At 35.3% G+C, this 22,467-nt stretch overlaps 1 protein-coding gene across 5 annotated transcripts in view; it reads left to right on the forward strand.

Annotated features, from left to right (window-relative positions):
* Window positions 1-22,467, forward strand: part of LOC108968613 (filamin-C) — a 100,979-nt gene that overhangs the window by 2,470 nt on the left and 76,042 nt on the right. For 3 of the 5 annotated variants that reach the window (XM_018932730.1, XM_018932733.1, XM_018932736.1), the window contains exons 1-2: window positions 17,614-17,676; window positions 17,847-18,501. In XM_018932730.1, coding sequence (XP_018788275.1) covers window positions 18,265-18,501 — 237 coding nt within the window. In that variant the 5' untranslated portion in view covers window positions 17,614-17,676; window positions 17,847-18,264. Of the gene's footprint in view, window positions 1-17,613; window positions 17,691-17,846; window positions 18,502-22,467 lie in introns of those variants that run through there. The other 2 variants (XM_018932732.1, XM_018932731.1) reach the window with 2 other exon arrangements.

Genomic DNA, 22,467 nt, shown 5'->3' on the forward strand with positions numbered 1-22,467 from the left:
TTCAGCGACTTTATCAACGATAAAACAACGACATCTATTGACAAAATACGAAAAGACTTTTTCGACTATCCAATACATATAYTACAGGGTTGCCTTTTYGGTGTTAAAAGCATCGTTTTTAACTTATGATAACCTGTTGAGGATATATAGTAAATACAATTTAAAATTTTTGACAGACATTTACACTGTGGTTGAAATCAAAAAAATTTAAAATGCTCGCCAAAATTTATCCTCAATTAAAGCTTAACTTTAATATCATCAAAAAGGTATGATCCGCACAAAGTGCTTATTTTTTCAGAATTCTTTTCATTTCCAGAAGASCCGATAATCAAGCAGTCAAATTCTCAGCATTTTGATTTGTGTCATTAGACAATTTTCTCGCATGATATAAATATATCGAGTTCGTTGCTTAATTCTTCGGCATGCAGCATTTCATGAGAACATATTATTTCTGATATTCAATTTTGTAATTAATTATTTTGATTCGCGTAAGTTTTTTCATAGCCTAGATCATAAAAGACCGGGCAAGCAAAATACTCAAATTTTTTAAAATAATTGAATTTTGAATTTTTCGACCGTTTTTCGTATTAATAATAAGAAGATATCAAAAAAAAAAATTCGAAAATTTCCCACGGAGACAATTCCTTAAACATACTCTTGAATGGTTAAACTTAAAAACTAAAAAAAAAATTTTTTTTCTGGGCATATATCAATCATTGTATATTTAAGGATGCCAATAGTAAAACTATCTGAAAAAGCAGCTTGAGGTTACTTTCTCTGGCTCGAAATATAAAATACAGTGTTAAGCTGAAAACTTATGATTGGGAATCAGATTACTAACTTTTAGACTTTTATAGTTTTATTACTAAAAGATTAAAATTGTATGTAACTAACATACCAATAATCAAGTAATTTTTTTGTAAGAGGCCACCAATTGTAARTTAACAATTTTAACCACCAAACTTAGAGTTAAATTTCTATGTCCATAAAGCAAAGATTGCTTGTTAGCTATCTTTAGTTAATTGTTTGCAGTAATCAGCGATTGAGATATAATTTCTATGAGCACAAGTATTCGAAAATTGCCACAACTAAATCATGATTTTGCTTGAAATGCATTTAAAATCGGAAAAAATTCAGTTTAAGAAAAATACTTGTAATAAATACTTGTTTGTATTATTTTCATTGAGGAAAAATATTGGTATAAATATTGATAGTAAATATTTCACATCTCAAAATGTAATTTTTTAACTTCGACTACCACAACTTCTATGTAATCTGTTCATCGTGTTTTTATTTCTACTCTCCGCTGCAGTTAATTACATAATGCGCTGCAAAGTAATTAGTACTGCCATTGTTTTACACTTCTCGGTTGAGGTGTGTACACACACATACTTAAGTAAATATGAGTGTGTATACATACGCAAACGATCGTTCTTTGTCAGCGAATTGGCCTGCTGTTGCCAACAAGGAAGTGTGCTGCACACTCGCCCAACACCAACGCTGCCGGTTTGCTCTCAGTTGCAGACCTCAAGGTAGTTAGATTGTTGGCGATAGTAGCGTGTTGTTATTGTTATCAGTGCACTTCACTTTTATTAACAGCAATGACTTTGGTCACCTTAGTTTTTACTTTTCATTAATGGCTTTCAGCATTTGCAATTATTTTTCGGCTTTTGCGCGACGGCATAAATATTTCTCATTTTTGTATTTACTGGCTTTTATGTTTTTTTTTTTCTTATTTTTCATTGCCAACGCTCAATTATGTTTATTTGCTTTTCCATACTGATTTTTACTGTTGCGTTTGATCATTACAGCCGCGTGCGCTTTTATCTTGATGTTCGAAAACAAAGCTGGCGGAATCAGCTGGTCCATGCTTTTTGCAACCAGTTGGCGTTTGCCGTGGCCTTGGTTTTTCTTTTTTTGTTGTTTTTTATTTGCTAATTTTTTAGAGAGCGTTTAAGATTATAAAGAGATACATTTGATATGTTATATGTTGTTGGGCTCAAGATGAAAGGGAGAAAATATTTCTAAGAGTTATATTATTAATACTATTAGCTTTAAATCTCTCATCATATTGTGCTTACTAAGGAGGCTTGCAGGAAGTCTAATGTACGTAAAATATGCAGCAGAAATAATTTTTATTTACTGAAAATTTTGGGAAAATACATTTTATTTGATAAATAAAAATTGCCAAAAAATATGTTCTTGTATAGAAATTAATAGCCACAATAATCAGCGGTTCAATTTGAAATTAAAAATATTTTCTTGATCTCGTAACCGATTTTCTTGAGGACCTCCGAACAAAAGTATCTGGCTTTTCTGCTTAAAATTATCTGAAATTAAAAAAAAAATAAATATAAATAATATAAAAAATATATACTAAATCCATTTATATTAAGATATACCTACACATACCGAACATGCTGGCTTTTCAAAAAAATCGTTTTTTCTGAAAAATTCTACACTTCGGGGTAACTCAAGCACCAAAAAAATCATCGAAAATCTTCAACGCTGCCTCAAGAACGTTCTAATTTATTGTATATCCGGCAAAAATACCGTTTACTATTGTTTCAGTAAATGTATTCTTATTGCCAGTTTGACCTATAATATATTGTCTAACATTATTACCAATATACCATGTGATATTTTAGTAATAGAGGAAGAAGTACATGTCTGACATTAACCTCATGCAAACATAGAAGCCTCTGGACAAAAATACAGTTTCTTTATGACTGAATGTGTTGTTTGCGTTTTTGGTTTTAAATTCGGTCACAATCGCACTCATTTAAAAATAATAATAAATCAGCTTTGTCAGTACGGCGAGAGATTTCGAGATTTCGAGGTGTCTTTTGCCATTTCTCTACACTTGCATTGAAGAGGTCAAAGACCATCCAGAACGAAGCATGTCTTCAAGGGTTTCCCGATCGTCTTTCAAGGAGAGCCGTAGGATTGTGTTTCTGATAACACTGAATCACCGTAAACCTTTTCCAACATTCGCAACGATTTCGGATACGAAATTTGGTTCGAAATACTAAACTTGAGACAAATTCTTTGTCGACATTTTTATCCATTGCAAAAATCTCAAGGTACTACTGAGGTGTACCGACTTAAGTAGCTGCTTAAAAGATATATGTTTTTTGTTTTTGGAATACCCGGGGATTTTAATTACAATTTTCGGGGGTATTTTTGTCACAATGTATATTATTTTAACTTCTATTGTCTTTATAACTTTTCTAAACCATTTTAATCTTCTAAAAGGAGCTCAAAGTGAAATCCAATTATTCTTTTCGTCAAGGTATACATAGTTATAAGTTCGAAAAGCGGTTGCAACTCTTTAAAGTTATATAGGTTATATGGTAAGGTGGCTAAAAAATCATTTTTTTTTGTTTTTTTGCTTGAAAGTTGAAAAATAGGTTCTTCGAAAAGTATGAGTTCTTAATAGTAACGGAGAAAAATGCATATCTCGCTTCCAGCTACTTCAAAAAATATCTCATTGCACAAATTTCCTAGAAAATGGAATGCTCCCCAAAATCGTTTTCTTGGTTTTTTCATAAACCTATCCGTTTAAAAAGATTTGAAGGGTTAAAGTTTGATTATTTTAAGACAATTTATTTTTCTTAGAAATTTTATAACTCAATTAAAAAAAAAAATATTTTAAACAGCAAAACTCATAATTTTGTAGAAAATTGGACCTCTACAAAAATGATCAGCTTAACTTATACACAAGAAATACTTGGTTTATTGTGAATTTGGTTACGCTTTACCTACTTTTAAGAAATATTATTCAAATTATCGATAGCTGATGATTCTCTCAAAAGATTTCCCTTAATTTTAACTATAAACCAATATAATTTTAAATGTTATGCCGAAATTCACTTCAACGAACTCTGCTTCAATTTCGAATTGAATACTTTATTGTATTTATTGCTTCTGCTTCATTGGAAAGATGTTTCAGTTCAATGTGGGCGGATTATTGCAAGCCATCACTGAAACAATAGTTTGTAATATTCTTTTTTTAGAAATTTCGTATGTGACATATTTATTTTTGAAATTTTTACATTTGATTGCGACACTGGTTGCTAAAAAAAGCAATTAAACTTTTGGGTAAATCTGCCCACATGCCAGCGGGTGCAAAAGTCAATGAAATGTGTCAACAACAACGCCTACACCTACTGAACGTACCACATATATATAATATATATATGCGTTTGTACATATAAATATATATATATTGTTTATTTATATATATAAATACATCTAAAGAGACCTGTATGTATACCTGTCTCTTATACACATCTAGATGTGTATAAGAGACAGCATGCCAGCGGGTGCAAAAGTCAATGAAATGTGTCAACAACAACGCCTACACCTACTGAACGTACCACATATATATAATATATATATGCGTTTGTACATATAAATATATATATATTGTTTATTTATATATATAAATACATCTAAAGAGACCTGTATGTATACCAAACACTCAACAATCCGCCATCCACTTGCAAAAATACCAACTGCGTCGTTTTTGGCGTTGGCGGTGGTGGCGTTGAACATGTCAAAACAACTCACTCACACGCGCGCAGACAACCAATTTTGGCGTGATTTTTCGGCGAGCAGTGCGTTAGCTTTTCACGTCTCCCCGCTGCTGGGGAACAGCGCATAATAAGAAATGATTATCGAATATTTTTCGCCAAGAATATTCACTGGCTTGTGTTTCAATAAATTCATTTCATCATAGATTTGGTAAACAAGCCAGATTTTTTGTAATATAAGCGCCGTGCTTCTCGACACCTTTCTATTAAATTTTTAAAATATTCGCTTGYCTCTATTTCTGCAATTACTTCATGTGGTAATCACTTGAAACCTTTTTACTTTTTATTTCGGCGCTCACACGTTGAAAGCCTCGTTCGGGCATTAAGCTCGTGTGTTGCGCTTTGCGTGCCACCGCCACCGCCGCCACTCACACAACACCGATAAATAAAAGTGTATTTTTGGAATGCTGTTGATTAACGCTGTGTTTGCGTGGTTGCTTTTTGACCACTTCGTTCGCTACACAACTGCTTTTGCTATTGTTATTGTTGCCAACACTACTATTTGCTGTTGTGAATTTGCTCATTTTTCAGCTTTGCGCATTTCCTTCGCTGCCCGAACGAGTTTCCCCATTTTTGTGTTAACATATTTTTGTTGTTTGTGTTTTTGTTGGCATTTCTGTTTTCAATCTGTTATTGAATTCATGAAGCGAATCTGCAAACACACATATGTCACGAAAAGCGAAATCCGAACTGAATTAAAAACATTTATTTAGCAACAAATACACACAGATGTGTGTGTAAAATAGGAATTAAGCTTAGTGGAGCGAGATTGAATGCGATAAGCATTTGCTGGAGAACACTTTCACTTGTAAAGGCCATAAAGTTCTGTTGTGGCATAAATTTTGGTAAATATTTTTTATTTCTCTTTCCTTCTGGTTCTAATTTGAATAAGATATTTAGAGATATTTAGTTTTGTTGTTATGTGTTTTTTAGCCGGAAGGGGACATATGCTATTATAGTAAGAATAAGCCCGTAAAAAGCAGACTACAAATAAAAAGTTGGACCGGTAATTTCTGTTGGACATTTTATCTATCAGAAATGAAAAGTCTCAGTATTCGTAATACAATATTAGGATTTATGTAAAAAGGCTTGTGTGGATCACACAAATACTTTTGAGGCTCACGATAAGTTTCGAGATAATAGGTTGTGCAAAAGTTTACTCGAAGTGGATATAGCATATGTATTTGTGGAAAATAACTACAATCTTGGCATTATAGGCACCCTATAAAGTATATCGTTACTTGCAAAGTTATTTTTCGTTAGTATCGTGGTTTGTGAGATATTGGTCTGAAAGTATACAAATACTCTTTTCTCTTCCAAAAACTGTCGAAACAGATGATAACTATTCATTATAGAATATAGCTGATCAAACAAAGATAAGTCTTTGTTTGGGAATTTTTTTGAATCGATAAGATATCTCTACGAAATAAATAACATTGATTATTATTTCAGATAGCGCTACAATATCCGAACAACTTGTTCAAATTGGAACACCATAGCATATACTCATAGCTGTGTTCCAAACTGACCGATCAAAACCTTGAAAAGATATTTTTTCCTTCCTAAGTAATCGTAAATCGACTTGAGGATTGTTTTTTGTCAAACAACCTGGCTAAAAAGACCCAGCAGAGGCTCCTCCTTTGGCTGCGAACCGATGACAGGTTAAGTTTTCTGATTTTGTTAAGCGTGCTATGAAAGTAGTAAACTGTGWGTATAGTTTTGTTCGACATGCGTTCAGTTCAGCGTGAAACTTTTTTCAGAAGTACGTAGCAATGTTGAATTTTTCTATTAATTTTTCTTGATATGGATTTGCACCTCACCAAGTCAATGCCTTCATGTATTTATTAAGGGTTTATTAAAGGTGTTTATAGGAGTTACTAAATCCGAGTTGTTTTAACTGTATCTGGGCCTGGTTGTCGATTGAGAACCTGTGCAGTTGATCGCTTATGTTTCTCGTCCACAATTTCATTAAGATAGCACCTTTATATTCAGGGATAATAAACTATTGCCTCGTCTTACTCTTAAACGATTTTACTGGTTTGTATGCCGCCAAGTGAAATATCGACCTTTTCAAGTTGACTTGAATGCGATGCAACATATAAATTCTATACTTACGAAAGAGTCCCAACTGGTAGACTCCAAGTAGACTTTAATAAAATACGTTTATCAATTATTATAATTAGCTAGCTTCTTGTTTTTATAAATATTAATARARGAAAATATTCCCCAAACGACTAAAAAAATCTTGAAAAGGGCTTCAACTTATTAAACAAAAAACTGCTTTGCTTGAGAAGGCCTTAACTTTACTAAATAGGTATCTGCTTTGCTCGTCTCCACTCACAGCTGCATCGTTTTTGCTACATCCAAGCTTTCCCTACATCCACTTTATCAAACCTGCCACTAATATTATCCCACCCTGCTGCATCACCGTCACTTCTAAATTCATAATTGATTAGGAATCGATTTATCAACTTGTTTCCAGSCAATAACAGCAAATACTTTTGATTAGCTGCTATTCTGGTTTTACCTTTTTACGTTATAATTAAATCGTAAAACTAAAATTTCAGGCAGCCACATCTGCTCATTAGCTTAGCAGCCGAAATTCTGGGAAAGCGTTGACCGAATTTCACAGATGAATCGTGAATTTCAATGGAGCTTGCTTTTGCGTTGCTAATCCGACGACGAATTTGTCAGTTATGTGTGCCAAATGCGGCGCTGGAGTGTTGGCTGTGGCAGACGAAACTTAGAATTTCATAAATGAAAATGTTGCGCAGTGTCTTCCTCTTCGTCTACCACTGCTCCATTCACATGCTTATTCATGCCTCTTACCTTAGACAGCAGGCGGCGCAATGGAACGTATAAACATATTTGCTGTTGTTGTTGTGTCGTAGTTACGCTGAAAGTACTGTTATAGTAGACAGTCGCTGCCGAGTTCATCATAGAATGCGCACATATGCTGACACATACGTAAATATWTGCTGAGTTGGTAATTATGCCATGCATGGCAGCGCAAACAGAAGACTTAAGACACAAAATCGCAACAGGTAGCTCTCTGGCATTTTGTTTCCATTCGTCTTTTCTACTTGCTACCCTACAAGCACATCATTGCCAAGTGAGTGTATTATGTAACGCATTCWTTTGACTGCAATTAGAAGCGCGCGTGTAAGCTTATCGCTTGTTTGTGGGCTTAGCAGCTGTCTCCATTGTGAACGTTTCAATTAGAATGCAGTGCATGAGGCAACTGCTGTTAACTCTACCTCTGATAATTAAGTAACTGTTTTTCTGGCACATGTGTGACACACGCGATGAGACACAAACACATATATCCTTTTGTCGATTGCACACATACTTTACAGCAAGCGTAATAGATTTGGGTGCACATATATTTATTCACATTTTGGAATTCAACTGGTAGTTTCTCTCTAATTTATTGCCCAGTCTATTTCAGCATAGTCCTAATTAGAAATTTGTTAAGTTTTCAGATTTACAGCAAATATTGTTTCTGTATTATTAAAGTCTTATATACCTCCAAGCATGGAAGGCAACATTTAGCTCGAAGGAGCTCAGGCATTTGGGATGATACTAAAAGAATATAGGTGAAAATTTCTAATCTAGAAAAATCCATTTCAGTTATGAGAAGTCCACAGAACTTTTAGCCAGAGCTGCTAGCTTTTTCAACACCATAAACATAATTTCAAAATAAATTTAAGTTTCTTTTCAGGCGGTTTACCATAAAAGTGAAAATATGCGCTACTTMAAATTACAGCTCATATAATTCTCCTCCCTCCATTTCATGCTAACATTCCAAGCTGAACAACACTTAAAATCAATTTTTAAACCCCATATTATACAATATATTCYACCGAGTGATGACACCAATCAAAAACGTGATAGTGACAGTGACAGTGAAACAGCTACAACAACTGAATGATGTTGTTAAAAACTCATAAAATAAACTGATGTCATCATAAATAAGCAAGCAAAAACAAGATAAACATAATAAAAAAACTCACAAAATGATTTTAAACAAAATAAGCAAGTCTGTAGTTATCTAACAAAGCAAATTAAGCATTTAGTGGCGCACGGTGAGTCAAAAAGACAAAGCGTTGCTGCTGACACGCCGAAAAGTGAGGTTATCCGCTTATCGCGGCGACATGCAAAGCGTTTTTGCGGGCGAAACAAGTAAATAATTGTAGAATTACTTAATATTTACAACAAATAAACAAAAACAAATAGCATTACAGCAGCTAATGGCGGTGTGGTGAGAGAAACCTTCAATTACGCGGTAGCCCGGAGCGTCGTTGACGGACAGTTGGGCGTGGCGTTGTGAAAAATATTACTTAAATATTTACCAAAAATTAGGAAATGAAGCTAAAAAAGATAAAAAGCTAAGTTTTTATTCGTCGAAACTACAATAGCTTTCACAAGTAAAAAGTTTACATACAATATTTGGTAGTCGAAAAAGTCTTTTCGTATTTCAACTTATTTTTTCTACATTTATAATGAACTTTAATGAACCTAATATGTATAATTTTGGTCGAACGCTTTTTACCAGTTTTTAGTTAAACACATTATTTCGTCAGTCTAAAACTTTTCTGGTTTCTCGGAGAAAAACTGCGACAACTAATTTTTACAGACTTCTCTTGAARCCAACTTTACTCCATTAAAGAAGTTCTGCATTGACCGAAGAAATGGTAGTCCGATGGCGCAAGGTCAGGGCAATATGTTGGATGCATCAAAACTTCCCAGCCAAGCTATCCCAGTTTTTGCCGAGTCATCAAAGATGTATGTGGTCTAGCGTTGTACTGATGGAAGACGAAGCCCTTTCTGTTGATCAGTCTTGACGTTTTTTTTTTCGATAGCTTGCTTCAACTTCATCAGTTGTTGATAGTAAAATGTAGAATCAATCGTTCAACGAGGCTGGAGCAGCTCACAGTGTATGATTCTTTTCGAATCCCAATAAACTCTCAAAGAATCGCTGATGTTAATTCGGTYCAATAAATTTTTCACAGACAATTCTGTGGTACCCAAATATCGAGTTACTTTATGTAGCCAGCCTTTTTTAAATGGTTGAAAACCGTTTGGTGTTGAATATTAAGTTCCTTAGCGATGTGGTGGTCCTGGTCAATATTTTTCATAATTGCATAGACTTTTTCAAGGATAGGTCGACCAGAACGAGGTGCATCTTTCACATCGAAATTTCCAAAACCGAAGCGAGCGAAYGGTTGTTATGCTTTTTATATGACCTGATACAGTATCGTCTCAGTAAACTTCACAAATTTGATTGCTGGCTTGCGTGGCGTTCTTYCCTTTCTTATACAAATATTTCAAAATATAGCGAATTTATTCATTATTTTTTACTTGACTCCCCTTTTCTTAACTTTAACTTAGGCGATACTCGAAAAGCAAAATATACGCTAGCAATCCTTGTACCATTGACTAGCTCAATTCGCTCAAGCTAGAGAATAATCATTTATTGAATTAAAAAAGACAGCATCGTGCATTATTCCTCATGCACCGATTTCACTTTTCTTAATATAATTTTTAAACGCCAGCAGTCATTTGTCGATTGCTGCGAGAAGTCAATTCAGCAGACTTGTGATCATGAGTGACATTGTCGCATGAGGATTGACAGGCCGCACTCACCTAAGCACAACAACACAAACACATACAGACACCAATATATGTAGCTCTATAAGCCACAATAACWTTTATGACTGCACAACTCGGCGCGATTAAACTCACCTCAGCGGCTGCGGGCCAAACTCAGCTGACATTGGCATTGAACTTAAAATGCGTGCAATTAGTCATTGTTTCGTCGGTTTGTATGCAACTACCTACACACAATATACATATATATATATATATATATTTATTTATATACAAGTACATACATATGTGCGCAGTTCTGTAGCTAAGTAGGTGTGAATGTGTGTCTGTGGAGAAGGAAAACGGGTTGAAAATCAGAAAATGACTCGTGCATTAATCGCCATCACAAACAAAAAATAATAATAAAGCACAAATAAAACACACAAAAAAAAAACACAAACAGTATACAGAGTTCATAAAATCAGTTGAAATGCTCAAATGGGTGTATGAAATTGTTTTCGAATGCAGTCATGCGATTAGCTGTGACTATGATATTTTTCTTTACAATCGAATGCACCGCAACACACTCGCGCATATATAATTATACTATACATTTGTATGTACGTATGTGTGTGTGTGCTTGTATTGTCTTTGTTTGCTGCGATTATAATACTTTTTGCTTAAACTAAAACTAATTTTACAGCAAATTAAATCTGTTTGAGCGTGTGCAGAAGCATCTGGCTTTGTCTGTGAAATTCAATTCCTGGTTTACATTTTTCTGATTTGATATACGAAATAGATGCATGCAATCGAGGTTAAGATAATTATAAATAAATAAATAAGTTCACGGCAAATTTTGATAAGCAATTCTCTGGCATTCTCTTATATGCGTCCCTGTTTGGGTAGCTGTTGAGGTCAACCAAATTTTCCGGCCCAATTTTCACGTGAGAAACTGGAAAAAATTACCGCCAAAAGCAAACATAATTTATTTTAGCGTGGTGAGATGCAAAATTGCATTCACCTCTGGCAGAGATTGTGCAACAAATTTCAAAAGCTGGTAATGAAAATAACACGCAACTAAATTATGTATGAAACCGTTAGATGCTGAAAATTCTTACTCTTACACGATTTTAAAAAGAGTTGCCAACTGTTGAAATTTTTAAGTTACAAAAGTTGATAATACAAAAAATACCTTAGATTAACAAACGGAAGAGCTTTAGGGCACTTAACGTTAAAAACATTAGTTGAGTGGGGTTACCACCTTTTTTTATAATTTATATTTCAGTCAATTTCGTGGGATAAACAAACGACTACAATTCGATTAGCAAATTAAAGCACTTTGATTCAGCTTTCGGTCAAAATTTTGTTGTGGAGAGTCACCCGTTTAAAAAATCTTATTAAAACATTTCAGTAAAATAATTGAATTACTAAAATCACAGCAACAAACAAAACAGGTAAGAAAGTTTGCAGTTAAAAATACTGACTTAGTAGGATTGCCATCTTTTTGACAAATCGAAACCAATCCCCCCGATTGAAATTTTTAGTTGATAAKACAAAAATATCTGAGATAAACCTTAACTGAAGAGCTTTAAAGCGTTGAACGTTGAAAATATTCGTTGGTGGGGGTTACCACCTGTTCATAATTTATATTCCAACAATTTCATAAGATAAACAATTTATCGTAATTCGAGTATCGAACTGAAGCAGTTGTATTAATTTTTCCGTTCAGAGTTTTTTAGAGAGTTGCCACCTATTTAGAATTTTTTACATTTTAGTAAAATAAAGAAATTACTACAGCGATAGCAATAAAAGAAAAAAATTATAACAAAGTTCGCAGTTAAAAATACTGCCTTAATAGGGCTGCCACCTTTTTGAAAAATCTGAAAAATCCAAGTTATAGCAATTTGAGTATCATATCGTAAACGTTTTCAGTGACTTTCCATTCAAATTTTTTGGAGACTGCCACCTGTTTCCATGTTCGCCCAACCACCATTACGTACCGAGCTATGCCYGAAGGTTCTACATGTAAATTCTCCTGCAGCCAGTAGTCGTCCCGCCGATTTTGCTGCGCAATTTTCAGCGAAAAGGTCTGTAGRTGGCAGGTTTAGTACTATGGAGATCAAGAGCCGCCGTTGGAGTTGTTYTTAAAGCTCGCGTTATGCACAGCGCATTTATTCATCAGCTTTCGGCATGTGGATTTCCGTACGCCTGTTCATCGTACTACTGCACCGTATAGTAGAATTAATCTCAAAACCTATTATATTAAACAAGGAATTACTAAGTCTAACGATATATTTGTTGAGGASATCAAAGTGTCGAATATTTACGCATACTCTCCGGTATATTAGTGACTTCCTGAAACCTTTGGAGATTGAGAAACAGTGCAAAGCCGAACTTTCAATAACAGTGCTTTCGGAACTCAAAGTAAGGACAAGTTCTCCACACCTTCGTACCATATCTGTCACTCTTCGGAGATTTCTCCCTACCCCAACGTAGACTGTTCGTACTTTAAATATCCTACTAGCGTMTCAAATTCGCACAAAATGCATTGCTAATGGCTCACTGTGGAAATTGTAAAAGCAACAACAGCTACAACCAAAAATATCAACACCGAAATAAATTGCTATGACGTTCAAGCAAATATTTTCGTGGGCGAACGGGTGACGAACGCACGTTTATGGTGAATTCGAAAACAATGTAACGGGTATGGCGATATTGGCCAACGCACACACTCTCACACCCACGCACACATGCACACAGCTGGAAACGCGCAGATGAAAGCRAATACTGCGAAGCTGATGTCTGTTGGCGGCAACGCGAACCAAAGTCGTAATATTTTTTATGCGCCGTATTTTGTAATTCTAAATGTGTGTGTGTGTGTAAGCTTGTGCCTGTGTGTGTTGCATTTAAAATTGCGATTTWTACGAACCAACAAACACACACAAACATGTACAAAAACTGCAACCGGTGTACGCTTCTTGCGTTGAACATTGTTTTTCCCTATGCCTCACGGTTCTTTTCGCTCATTTTTGGCATTTAAACTTCAAACGATAAACGTCAGTTTGATTGTTATTGTTGCTGCTATTTTACGCAATGCCAAGTTTTATTTGCATTCGCATTTCGTTTTTGCTCGTTATGGGCGCCTAGCAACAACAATTCTAAAAAATACACCAGCCAACTGGCGGCCTGCCTGCCTGCATGCAGAAGTGTACACTACCTTTGTTGTTGTTGTTGTTGTTGTTGTTGCTAAGCGTATTTGTGTCAGTTAAAGTGACACAAAACGGAAAAGGCGGCAGCGATTTCCTGCGCATTGCAACTGTCACGACGCTGACGCAAAGCACTGCCACAAACACACTCTCAAACCAGCACACCCAATCACTCGCACAGCAAGTCACACTCATACATGCACACAATGTCGCCAGCCATCAGTTGCGGTGCACCTTTTTGGCAATCTGCACCGAAGCGGATTAGTTTTTACTTTTTTACGCCGTCGCAGTTTCAATAATTCTTCAATTTTTTCGCTCAAAAGCATTGAGCCGTGCGCTGCCACGCTCTCGGTGTGTCCGTGTCGTTGCATTTTCTTTGTTCGCGCGTATATTTTTTTGTTGACAACTCGCTTGCATCGCACCTGCTTTGGCGCTTACTTTTGATTGTCAGCGTTCGCGAGCGGATTTTCTCACCAYAAATTGTGGTTGTGACATTTCTAATGTATTTTCCCATATGGGTTTTCAGTTATTTGTCGAAGTTATTTTCGTTTCTCAATTGAAGAAGTTTTTTTCTTTTCTTTTGTAAAGTGATTTTGTGGAGAATTTTGATTGAGTTTTTGGTAGGGTTGGCCTAAATATGTCTCTTTTTTATTTTGAATGCAAATTTTGCTCACTGAAAATTTTTCACTTAACTCAAGTTTGTCATAAATCCATAAAGGGGTATTGTTTGCTTAGGAACAATTCTGTAAAGTTTGAAGTCTTTCTGTGGAGTATTTGGCATATAAGTAACTTATAATATTGTGTTCTTTATTAAGTAAATAATACAGGGTAGTCAAAAAAGTATTTTCCCATTTCTAATCAAACTTCAACTTATTTTTTTTTTTATAATGAACTTTAATGAACCAAATATGTACCATTTCGGACGACTACTTTTTGTCATTTTTCGGTTAGAGACATTATTCCATCAGTGTTAAACCTTTCTAGTTTCTCGGAGAAAAACTGCGACAATTAGTTTTCACAGGCTTCGCTTAACGGCAACTTTACTCCATTAAGGGATTTCTGCATTGACCAAAACAAATGGTAGTCCGATGGAGCAAGGTCGGGGCTATATAGTGGATGCATCAAAACTTCCCAGCCAAACTCTCCCAGTTTTTGCCAAAATCATCAAAGATGTGTGTGGTCTATAGTTGTTCTGATGAAGATGAAGATCTGATCAATAGCAGTTCTGGACGTTTTTTTATTTTATTATTTGCTTCAGTTGTTGACAGTAAAATATAGAATCAACTGGAGTAGCTCATAGTGGATGATTCCTTTCCAATCCCACCAAACACTCAGCATTACCCTTCGACGCGTCAATTCTGAATTTGTGACCATTTGTTGAGCTTCACCACGCTTGGACCATGATCTTTTTCGCACATTATTGTCTATTTGATCCACTTGTCGTCCCCTGTTACCATTCGTTTCAGAAATGGTTCGATTTCATTTCGTTTCAGCAAAAATCGGAGATGTTAACTCGTTCCATTAAATTTTTCACAGACAATTCATTTGGTACCAAAACATCGTGCTTCTTTTTCAGATGGTTCAAAACCAATTGTTGATGAATGTTAAGTTCCTTAGTGATGTCATGGCTGCTTACCCGACGGTCCTTATTAATCTTTTTCCTAATTTCATCGACTATTTGAATGGTCAATAGGTCGATCAGCGCAAAGTGCATCTTTCACATCGCAATTTCCAGAACGGAAGCGAGCGAACCATTGTTGAGCTACATAAACTGATACAACATTGTCTCTCTTCACAAATTTTTTTGGCGGCTTGGGTGGTATTGGCCCTTTTGTAAACATAATTTTCAAAATATAGCGAATTTCTTCAGTATTTTCTTTCATTTTTGAACAGCTGTAATTTTACAACATTGTTGAACTTTACGATGGTCCTAGAAACACTACCTATGTTTNNTTTTATTTTGAATGCAAATTTTGCTCACTGAAAATTTTTCACTTAACTTAGTTTATGACTTAAAACAGCACGTATATATATATATATACACATGTATCGAATACGTGCTAAGAAAACTCTGTTTTAAGTCATAAACTAAACCAAAGTTATAAAACAAAATTAGGTTTGGCATAAAATTACTAAAAATCAAAACAACTAAATACCAGAATTATGACATCACAACAAGCGAGCAGTCTTTTCCCAGTAGTGATGTGAGAATCCAAATGCGAAAAGCTTTACAGTCTTATAATACATACAAACAAACAAACATACGCACTCGTACTTGTGTTAGGAGTACATAGATATTGTCGTAGAACTCAGCATGAGACGCTGAGCTGAGCGCAGCTGGTTACTCAAGCGCGCAGGTGTCAACTCGAAGGCAGCAATTTCTGGAATTTTTCATTTGGTTTCACTCAACTGTCACACCATAGGTGACTATTTTTGTAGTTCTGTTATTTTACAGGTATGTATGTGTATGTGACCATAATGAACTGGCGACTGAGGCTAAGCAGTTATCAGCAAAAAAAAAAGAATGAAAAACTGCTCACGGTACCGCTTTCATTCACAAGTTATTGACTTGTGATTGCGCATAGAACACGAGTTAGTTTGTAGTTATGCTTATGTAATAGTGTGTAATAAGTATGGCCAGTTAATCGCATTAAAGCGTAATAAACCACTTACTCTTACTTACTTGAAATGGAGGAATTCTCTAATTGGATCTGAAGAGTCTATAAATCTTCATATAACTTCTGTAGTCTTAAACTAAGAATATCACAATACAAAAAGTGTAAAATTTTAGGTTTCTTTCTAGTTAACCAAGCACTCGAAGCGCATTCGAAAAAAATGCATATTTCGAATTCATTTCAAGTAATTTACGCAAGTGAGGAAAGTTCTCTTAGCGCCATTCATTTGGGAGTGGGCAGTAATTATTATTTTACATATGGCTTAAGCAGCTCACGACTTCCGGTCTTAGACCAAGTATCCTCTGAGTAGCCAAAAATCATCCATATGAAGGCGAACTAAAGTGAGAAAGCGCACCATCCCTCACCTGGGCTTTCCTTTCAACCGATAGGAAATCTTGAGTTTTTTTTTATTTTCAGTTTTGCAACTTCATTTGGATGTCTTTAAGTATGGAATCCAAATTTTCTTAGCCTTGATCAGGCTAAGGTAATGTTGAACGGATTTATCTTACCTTCTTTGAAGCAGCTTATAATTATCTGGTATGAGATCACTAGACCCCTTACGATTTTTCGCTGGGTCAGATGGACCTTGTGATTGGCGCATAGCCAGCACTTGCCGAACTCGCCTGCGGCCCAACCATCCAGCGGTGAACAGCAGGGAAGCTCCTACTCGTTCTCATTCTGTAGCTAGTGCAACTGAAATACCTTTCCTAAGGAGTTTATCATTTTCGTAAAAATCATTACGTTTTTCTTGTGTATTACAACAAATTTTCTTCAGTGTAATCCGTTTTGATCACTGATTAGCATTGCTGCTTGCACTTTTTGACGCTTTTTCGCTGTTGTTTACTTTGCCATAGCTTTATTTTATGCTTTTTCACCCGCACTCTTTGATGTCCGATTTCGCATCAAGTTGTCCACTCAAAATTCTATTTTATTATTTTTCGGCTTAACAACAACAGCAGCAACTACGCAGCAGCGAACAGACGAATTTTTATTTCTAAGCYAAAAACAAGTTAGTCAAGTCGCAGCAGCAAGAAAAAAGCTCACGGCGCAAATTGAGCAGATAAAAGCCAGCCGATCGCCGGCTAAAGCGGGAACTAGCCACTTTGTGTGTACTGATCAAGAGCGCAACAACTCAGGGAGATCACTGAAGTGAGCGCGTGGTGAGAGAGCGTGTGCATTGTGCGCCTGCGCTTGTGTGTTGGTGAGCGCTCACATTGTTCATTTTCATTTTCGAAAAGCGAGCATGACGTCATCGTTTTTTGCGATTTGTTGACGTTCTGAGGCAGATTTCTCAAGCCAAGTCTAAATATGTCTGTAACGAACTAAGCTGTTGTTGATTTATCGTTGTTGTTGTTGTTGTTGTTGTAGTCGCTGTACAAGCTTGCTACGAAAAATGAGTAGGACGACTTGAAAGGCTAAAATTGTGTGGGTTGGTGTTGAGCTGAGTCGAGTGTGCACCGGTGTTGGTGAACGAATCAAGCGGAGCGGTTTTTGAATAGATTTTTGTTCCAACATTCACCAAAACTAATTGGCGAACTTGGCTTAAAACGCGTTTCAGTCTGAGCGCAGCAGTGGCTGAGCGCGCACACACAACAATTCGACGCGTGAAAAGTTGGCAATTTTTTGTGAATAAAATAAAAAATATCTTTGTAGCTTTATTCAAAGGCTTAAGCCTGCATATAAAGGCAAAAGTGTTGSCAAATATTATTATATAATTATTGAGTAAATTGAAATCGTGTTTATCTAGTGTTAATTGTATCCTTTCTTTCTTCAAATTTCAGCGTTAACGAAACGAAATATTCAAAATCGCWATTTATTAAAAGAATCTTAGAGTTAGCAAGCTGCCAAAACGCCCAAATAAGCGAGTGCACAGCAGGTGAATGCCTACCGAATAAATCTTCTCCAACAGGCAAATTGAAAAAGAACAAAGCCCGCACTCGTGCCTGGGCGAGTGTCAGTGCTGTTGAGTGTGTGTTAGTGTACTTATTTATAGTACATAAAATTAAATTATCGTTAGACGTAACTGTGCGAAGTTCACTATGAAAACAAAACGCAAATTGTATTAAACGCTGAATTTCGCACATTTTGCTCTACTATTTTCACAACAACAACGAGAAAAAAAAGAAATAGAATTCGAATATTAAGAGAAATAAGTGCACGAATTGCTTAAGTGACAGTGTGTAGTCATCCTCGCGCAGGATGGATGTGAAAGATATTAAAGGTGCCAAAGTGACACACGCCGGTCTGCTGAAACACAACACCGATGGCAGCACCGAAACGCARAAGATCACCCATGCCGGTTTGGTGGCGCGCAGCCCCGAAGGCACCGCCGCCAAGGGCATGAACATACGCGGCAACGAGGACCTATGGGTCGAAATACAGGCGAACACATTTCGCAATTGGGTGAACGAGCATTTGCGTCCAACAGGCATGCAGGTGAGTGTCGCAGTGTTATAAAGCGAAAATATATATTAAATCAGTTAAAATATACATAATTTTACATATTTAAAAATATTACTTCTTGAAGGAATTAAAGAATACTGTCTTCGCTGTTAAACGATTGCATGAGGCTTTATTTTTAATTTTTATAAAAATAGTCTGCTTTTTCCCTGTCAGTTTTAAGCTTTAAAATATAAGCCAAAGGGTGATACATTTCAAAAAAAAAAAAAAAAAAAAAAAAAAAAAAAAAAAAAAAAAAAAAAAAAAAAAAAAAAAAAAAAAAAAAAAAGACGGAAATTTCAAATTTAATGGGAAATTTTGCTTATCGTTCGAAAGAACATTCTTTGCCAATTATTTTTTGAAGATTATATCTTTCAAATGTTGGCCGCGGCTACGTCTAAAATGGTCCATCCGTTGAGTCCAATTTTCGGACTCGTTCGAACTCTTCTTCCCAAATGCGGAAATTTTCTTTGTTACCCTCAATGGGTAAGGCAGAATTGGACCTCATCGTTGTAGAAAATTTGCCTCAAAAACGTTGGGCCTTCTTGGAACTTTTCAAGAGTCCATAGAGCGAAGCAATTTCGCTTGGGAAGGTCGAGCGTTTACAGTCCTTGGTAGGATCAGAGTTATATTTTTATATATTTATATTTCTATACTGTACAACAATCGACTGTACCAATTTGTATTGTGAACCAAAGCAATTCTTTTGGGTTCTAAGTAAAAAAATAATTTTCCAATTTTCGAAGAAATTCTCCAAAATCTAGAGAAGAGAGAAATTCGAGAAGAGTTTAGTGAAATATTATTTTTAATTAAAGTAATAAAAATATGGGATACAATTTTTTTTCTTAATTTAAAATTCCGTCTCTTAAAACGCAATGCATCTGAACTCCAGCTKAATATTGTACACTGTAACAGAAAAAACAAAACTCTTTACGTAAACTTTTTAAGTGCACATTATCGATAAAATTGKTCAGATGGCAACACTGCCAGATAAACTGATGGATCAAAATCAAATTCTTTTATGTGAAAGCTATTTACTTGTGAAGGGAATGTTAGCGGAGAAAATGTTTATTTTGCTCAACTGTAAATTGATTTCAATAATATCGGTAGGTGTTGCGGTATCAATTAACAACTGGTAGAACAAAAAWTTTTTATGGGCAAATTTGTTCAAAATTATAATATAACAGACTTTCAKGTATAAAATAAAGAGACTGTACTGRTTTATCAGCTTCTGYTTATAAGCCTCCCCCCACCAAAAGTAACYGTGACGTTCGCTGTCTCAAGAAATGTTCAAAAGTGGACGCAAATTTTCATGACGGAATTTAAAAAATAAAATACAAATATCTCTATAAATAAAAAATCTTCTAAATGCTATACTCATCAATATTTCGTCACATAYCGCACAGCTGCTTTACTGAAGTTTCTCTTGCTAGCTGCTCAGTAAATTCTACGCGGCTAATGATATGCAGTTAAAAGGCCGAAAAAATAGCAAATTGTCCGTAATTTTTTCTGACACATATTRTGGTTTCTTTAAGATRTATTTTAAGACTTAGTATTAGTAAAAATATTATTTGATAACAAACTACAGCTGCTCTCCGGCAGCTCCTCTCAAAAAAGACGTTTTGAGGTGACAATCATGCCTCAGAACTGGATTCTCTGAAATTAGCAACCAAACAGATTTCTTAGTAGCGTTAAATCTAGTAAAGCAAATTGAACTTTTTTTTGATAAAATGGCGATTTCTCAAAAAAAAATGATTTTTGACCAAAACTTCATCCTCAAAAATTTTATAAAAAAAAAAATATATTTTTCGGTGAGAAAAAAATCTTTGGTTAATTACTAAAAATGTATTTCAAAATCTCGTGTTAGAAATTGAGATTAGCCGTTGTGGCCGCTTTCGAGTAATATTGATCACCAATTTTGAAAACATCATTTTGAGAAAAACGCATTTAGAGTTCGGCCTTGTACTTCCAAGCACGCTGAAAAGCCTTTTCAAATTTTGGTGCATGTATGCATGTATTCCTAATTGTACATATGTACGTTAAGAAAATGGAATAAAAATTATAGATTTTTTTTTTTTAATTCTAACTGTATATAACCCCTTGACGAGACCACGCCCAGCTGAAATACAAAAACCTAAATTTTGTTCTAAGTAAACCAAAGTTGGCCACAATAACTYTGTATTCATGGAGTAAGTATTTATTTTAATTAAAGGTATATGTTAATTAGAACACAAATGTGTGGGAAAAGTCGAATGCCAGCAATATCCGCGTGGCAAATACTTAGCTACTTCTTTGTTAATAACAACAATGTCATGCCATTATTTAACTCTTTATGGCAGCTTGAATTCGGAAATAAGGCGTTTTCATTGATAATACAAATTAGTACATATGTACYCATGTATATATATACATACATATGTATATACCTTCATRTGTGTAAGCAAGCAGTMTTTTCCTCGTGCTACATTTAGAGCTGGCTCCATGGGCGAATGTGGACTTGTTCGCCTAATATGTTAACATGGCATGAATATAAATTACACCAATCCACCGCATTGGTACACACTTAAGCACTGATATGTAGAGACGCCTGTGGGGTACGCATGTGGGCTTAAATCGCAATACACGTTGGAAGCAATGGCGGGTGAGATGTGTGCGGGTATGCAGCGTACGAGTATGCTGGAATATATCAAGCAATTTGCGTGTGGGTTGCACATTTTAGGCCATCTTGCCATTGTCACAACAACAACAAATCTTATGCTTTATATTTTTGTCTTCTCGTTCATATAGAGAACTTCATTGTTTTGTGTGTTAATAAGCAATRTGTTTTTGCTATTTAGTCACAATTGTTAAAGTCAGAGATATTATATACATATATACATACATATATATGCCTAGGTGTTTGTATGTGTAAGATAGCTGCAATTACTACGTTTTGCAATATCCATTTACCTATTTTTGTGCGGAAATATTGCGGAAGGAACCTACTTAGCTTGACATGCATAAATATTTATTCACAACGTTGTATATAACTGTCTTTAGCTGGCATGCTCACACCCTTTATACACATCTAGATGTGTATAAGAGACAGGTGTACATTTGTCCACCGGAAATGACTGGCGATTTGCATGTGTTCTACAAATAATGCCGTAAGCTTAAATTTAGTATATTAAGTTGTGAAAACGAATGACTAAAAGTCAGCGAATTTTAAATAAAATTAAAGCATTTGGATTATTTTTATACAAAAAAACGGTACCTTTTAAATTAGGAATTTTTCAAAGGAACTTACTATTTACCACAAAATTTTCCATCAGAAAATGGCTCCTCCGATACAAAGAAGCAGAACTGTCAGAGAGAACTTTTGTTTTCTTTGTAAACYATAATATTGAGTAGTCGAAAAAGGATTTTCGTAATCTAATTCTAATCAAACTTCAACTTATTTTTATTTTTTATTTTTTTCCGCTAGAGACAATATTTCACCATTCTAAAACTTTTCTGGTTTCTTGACGAAAAACTGCGAAGGCTTCTCKTGAAACCAACTTTACTCCACTAAGGGAATTCTCCATTGACCGAAACAAATAATAGTTCGATGGTGCAAGGTCACGACTATATGGTGGATGCATCAAAACTTCTCAGTTTTTGATGAGTCATCAAAGATGTGTGTGGTCTAGCGTTGTGCTAATGGAAGACGAAGCCCCTTTTTTTGTTCAGTTCTGGCCGTTTTTTTTTTCGATTGCTAATTTGAATCTCATCAGTTGTTGACATTAAAATCATTCGACCAGGTTGGAGCAGTTCATAGTGGATTATTCCCTTCCAATCTCACAAAAAATGCAACATAACTTTTCGAGGCTTTGCGACCATTTGTTGAGCTCCAACACGCTTTGACTATGGTATTTTTGGCACATTATTGTCTATTTGATCCACTTTTCATCCTATGTTACCATTTAATTTGTTTTTGGTTAAATG

This window comes from Bactrocera latifrons, unplaced genomic scaffold (genome assembly GCF_001853355.1).
Source record: "Bactrocera latifrons isolate USDA-ARS-PBARC rearing strain unplaced genomic scaffold, ASM185335v1 scaffold_221, whole genome shotgun sequence".
Lineage (NCBI taxonomy): Eukaryota > Metazoa > Arthropoda > Insecta > Diptera > Tephritidae > Bactrocera > Bactrocera latifrons.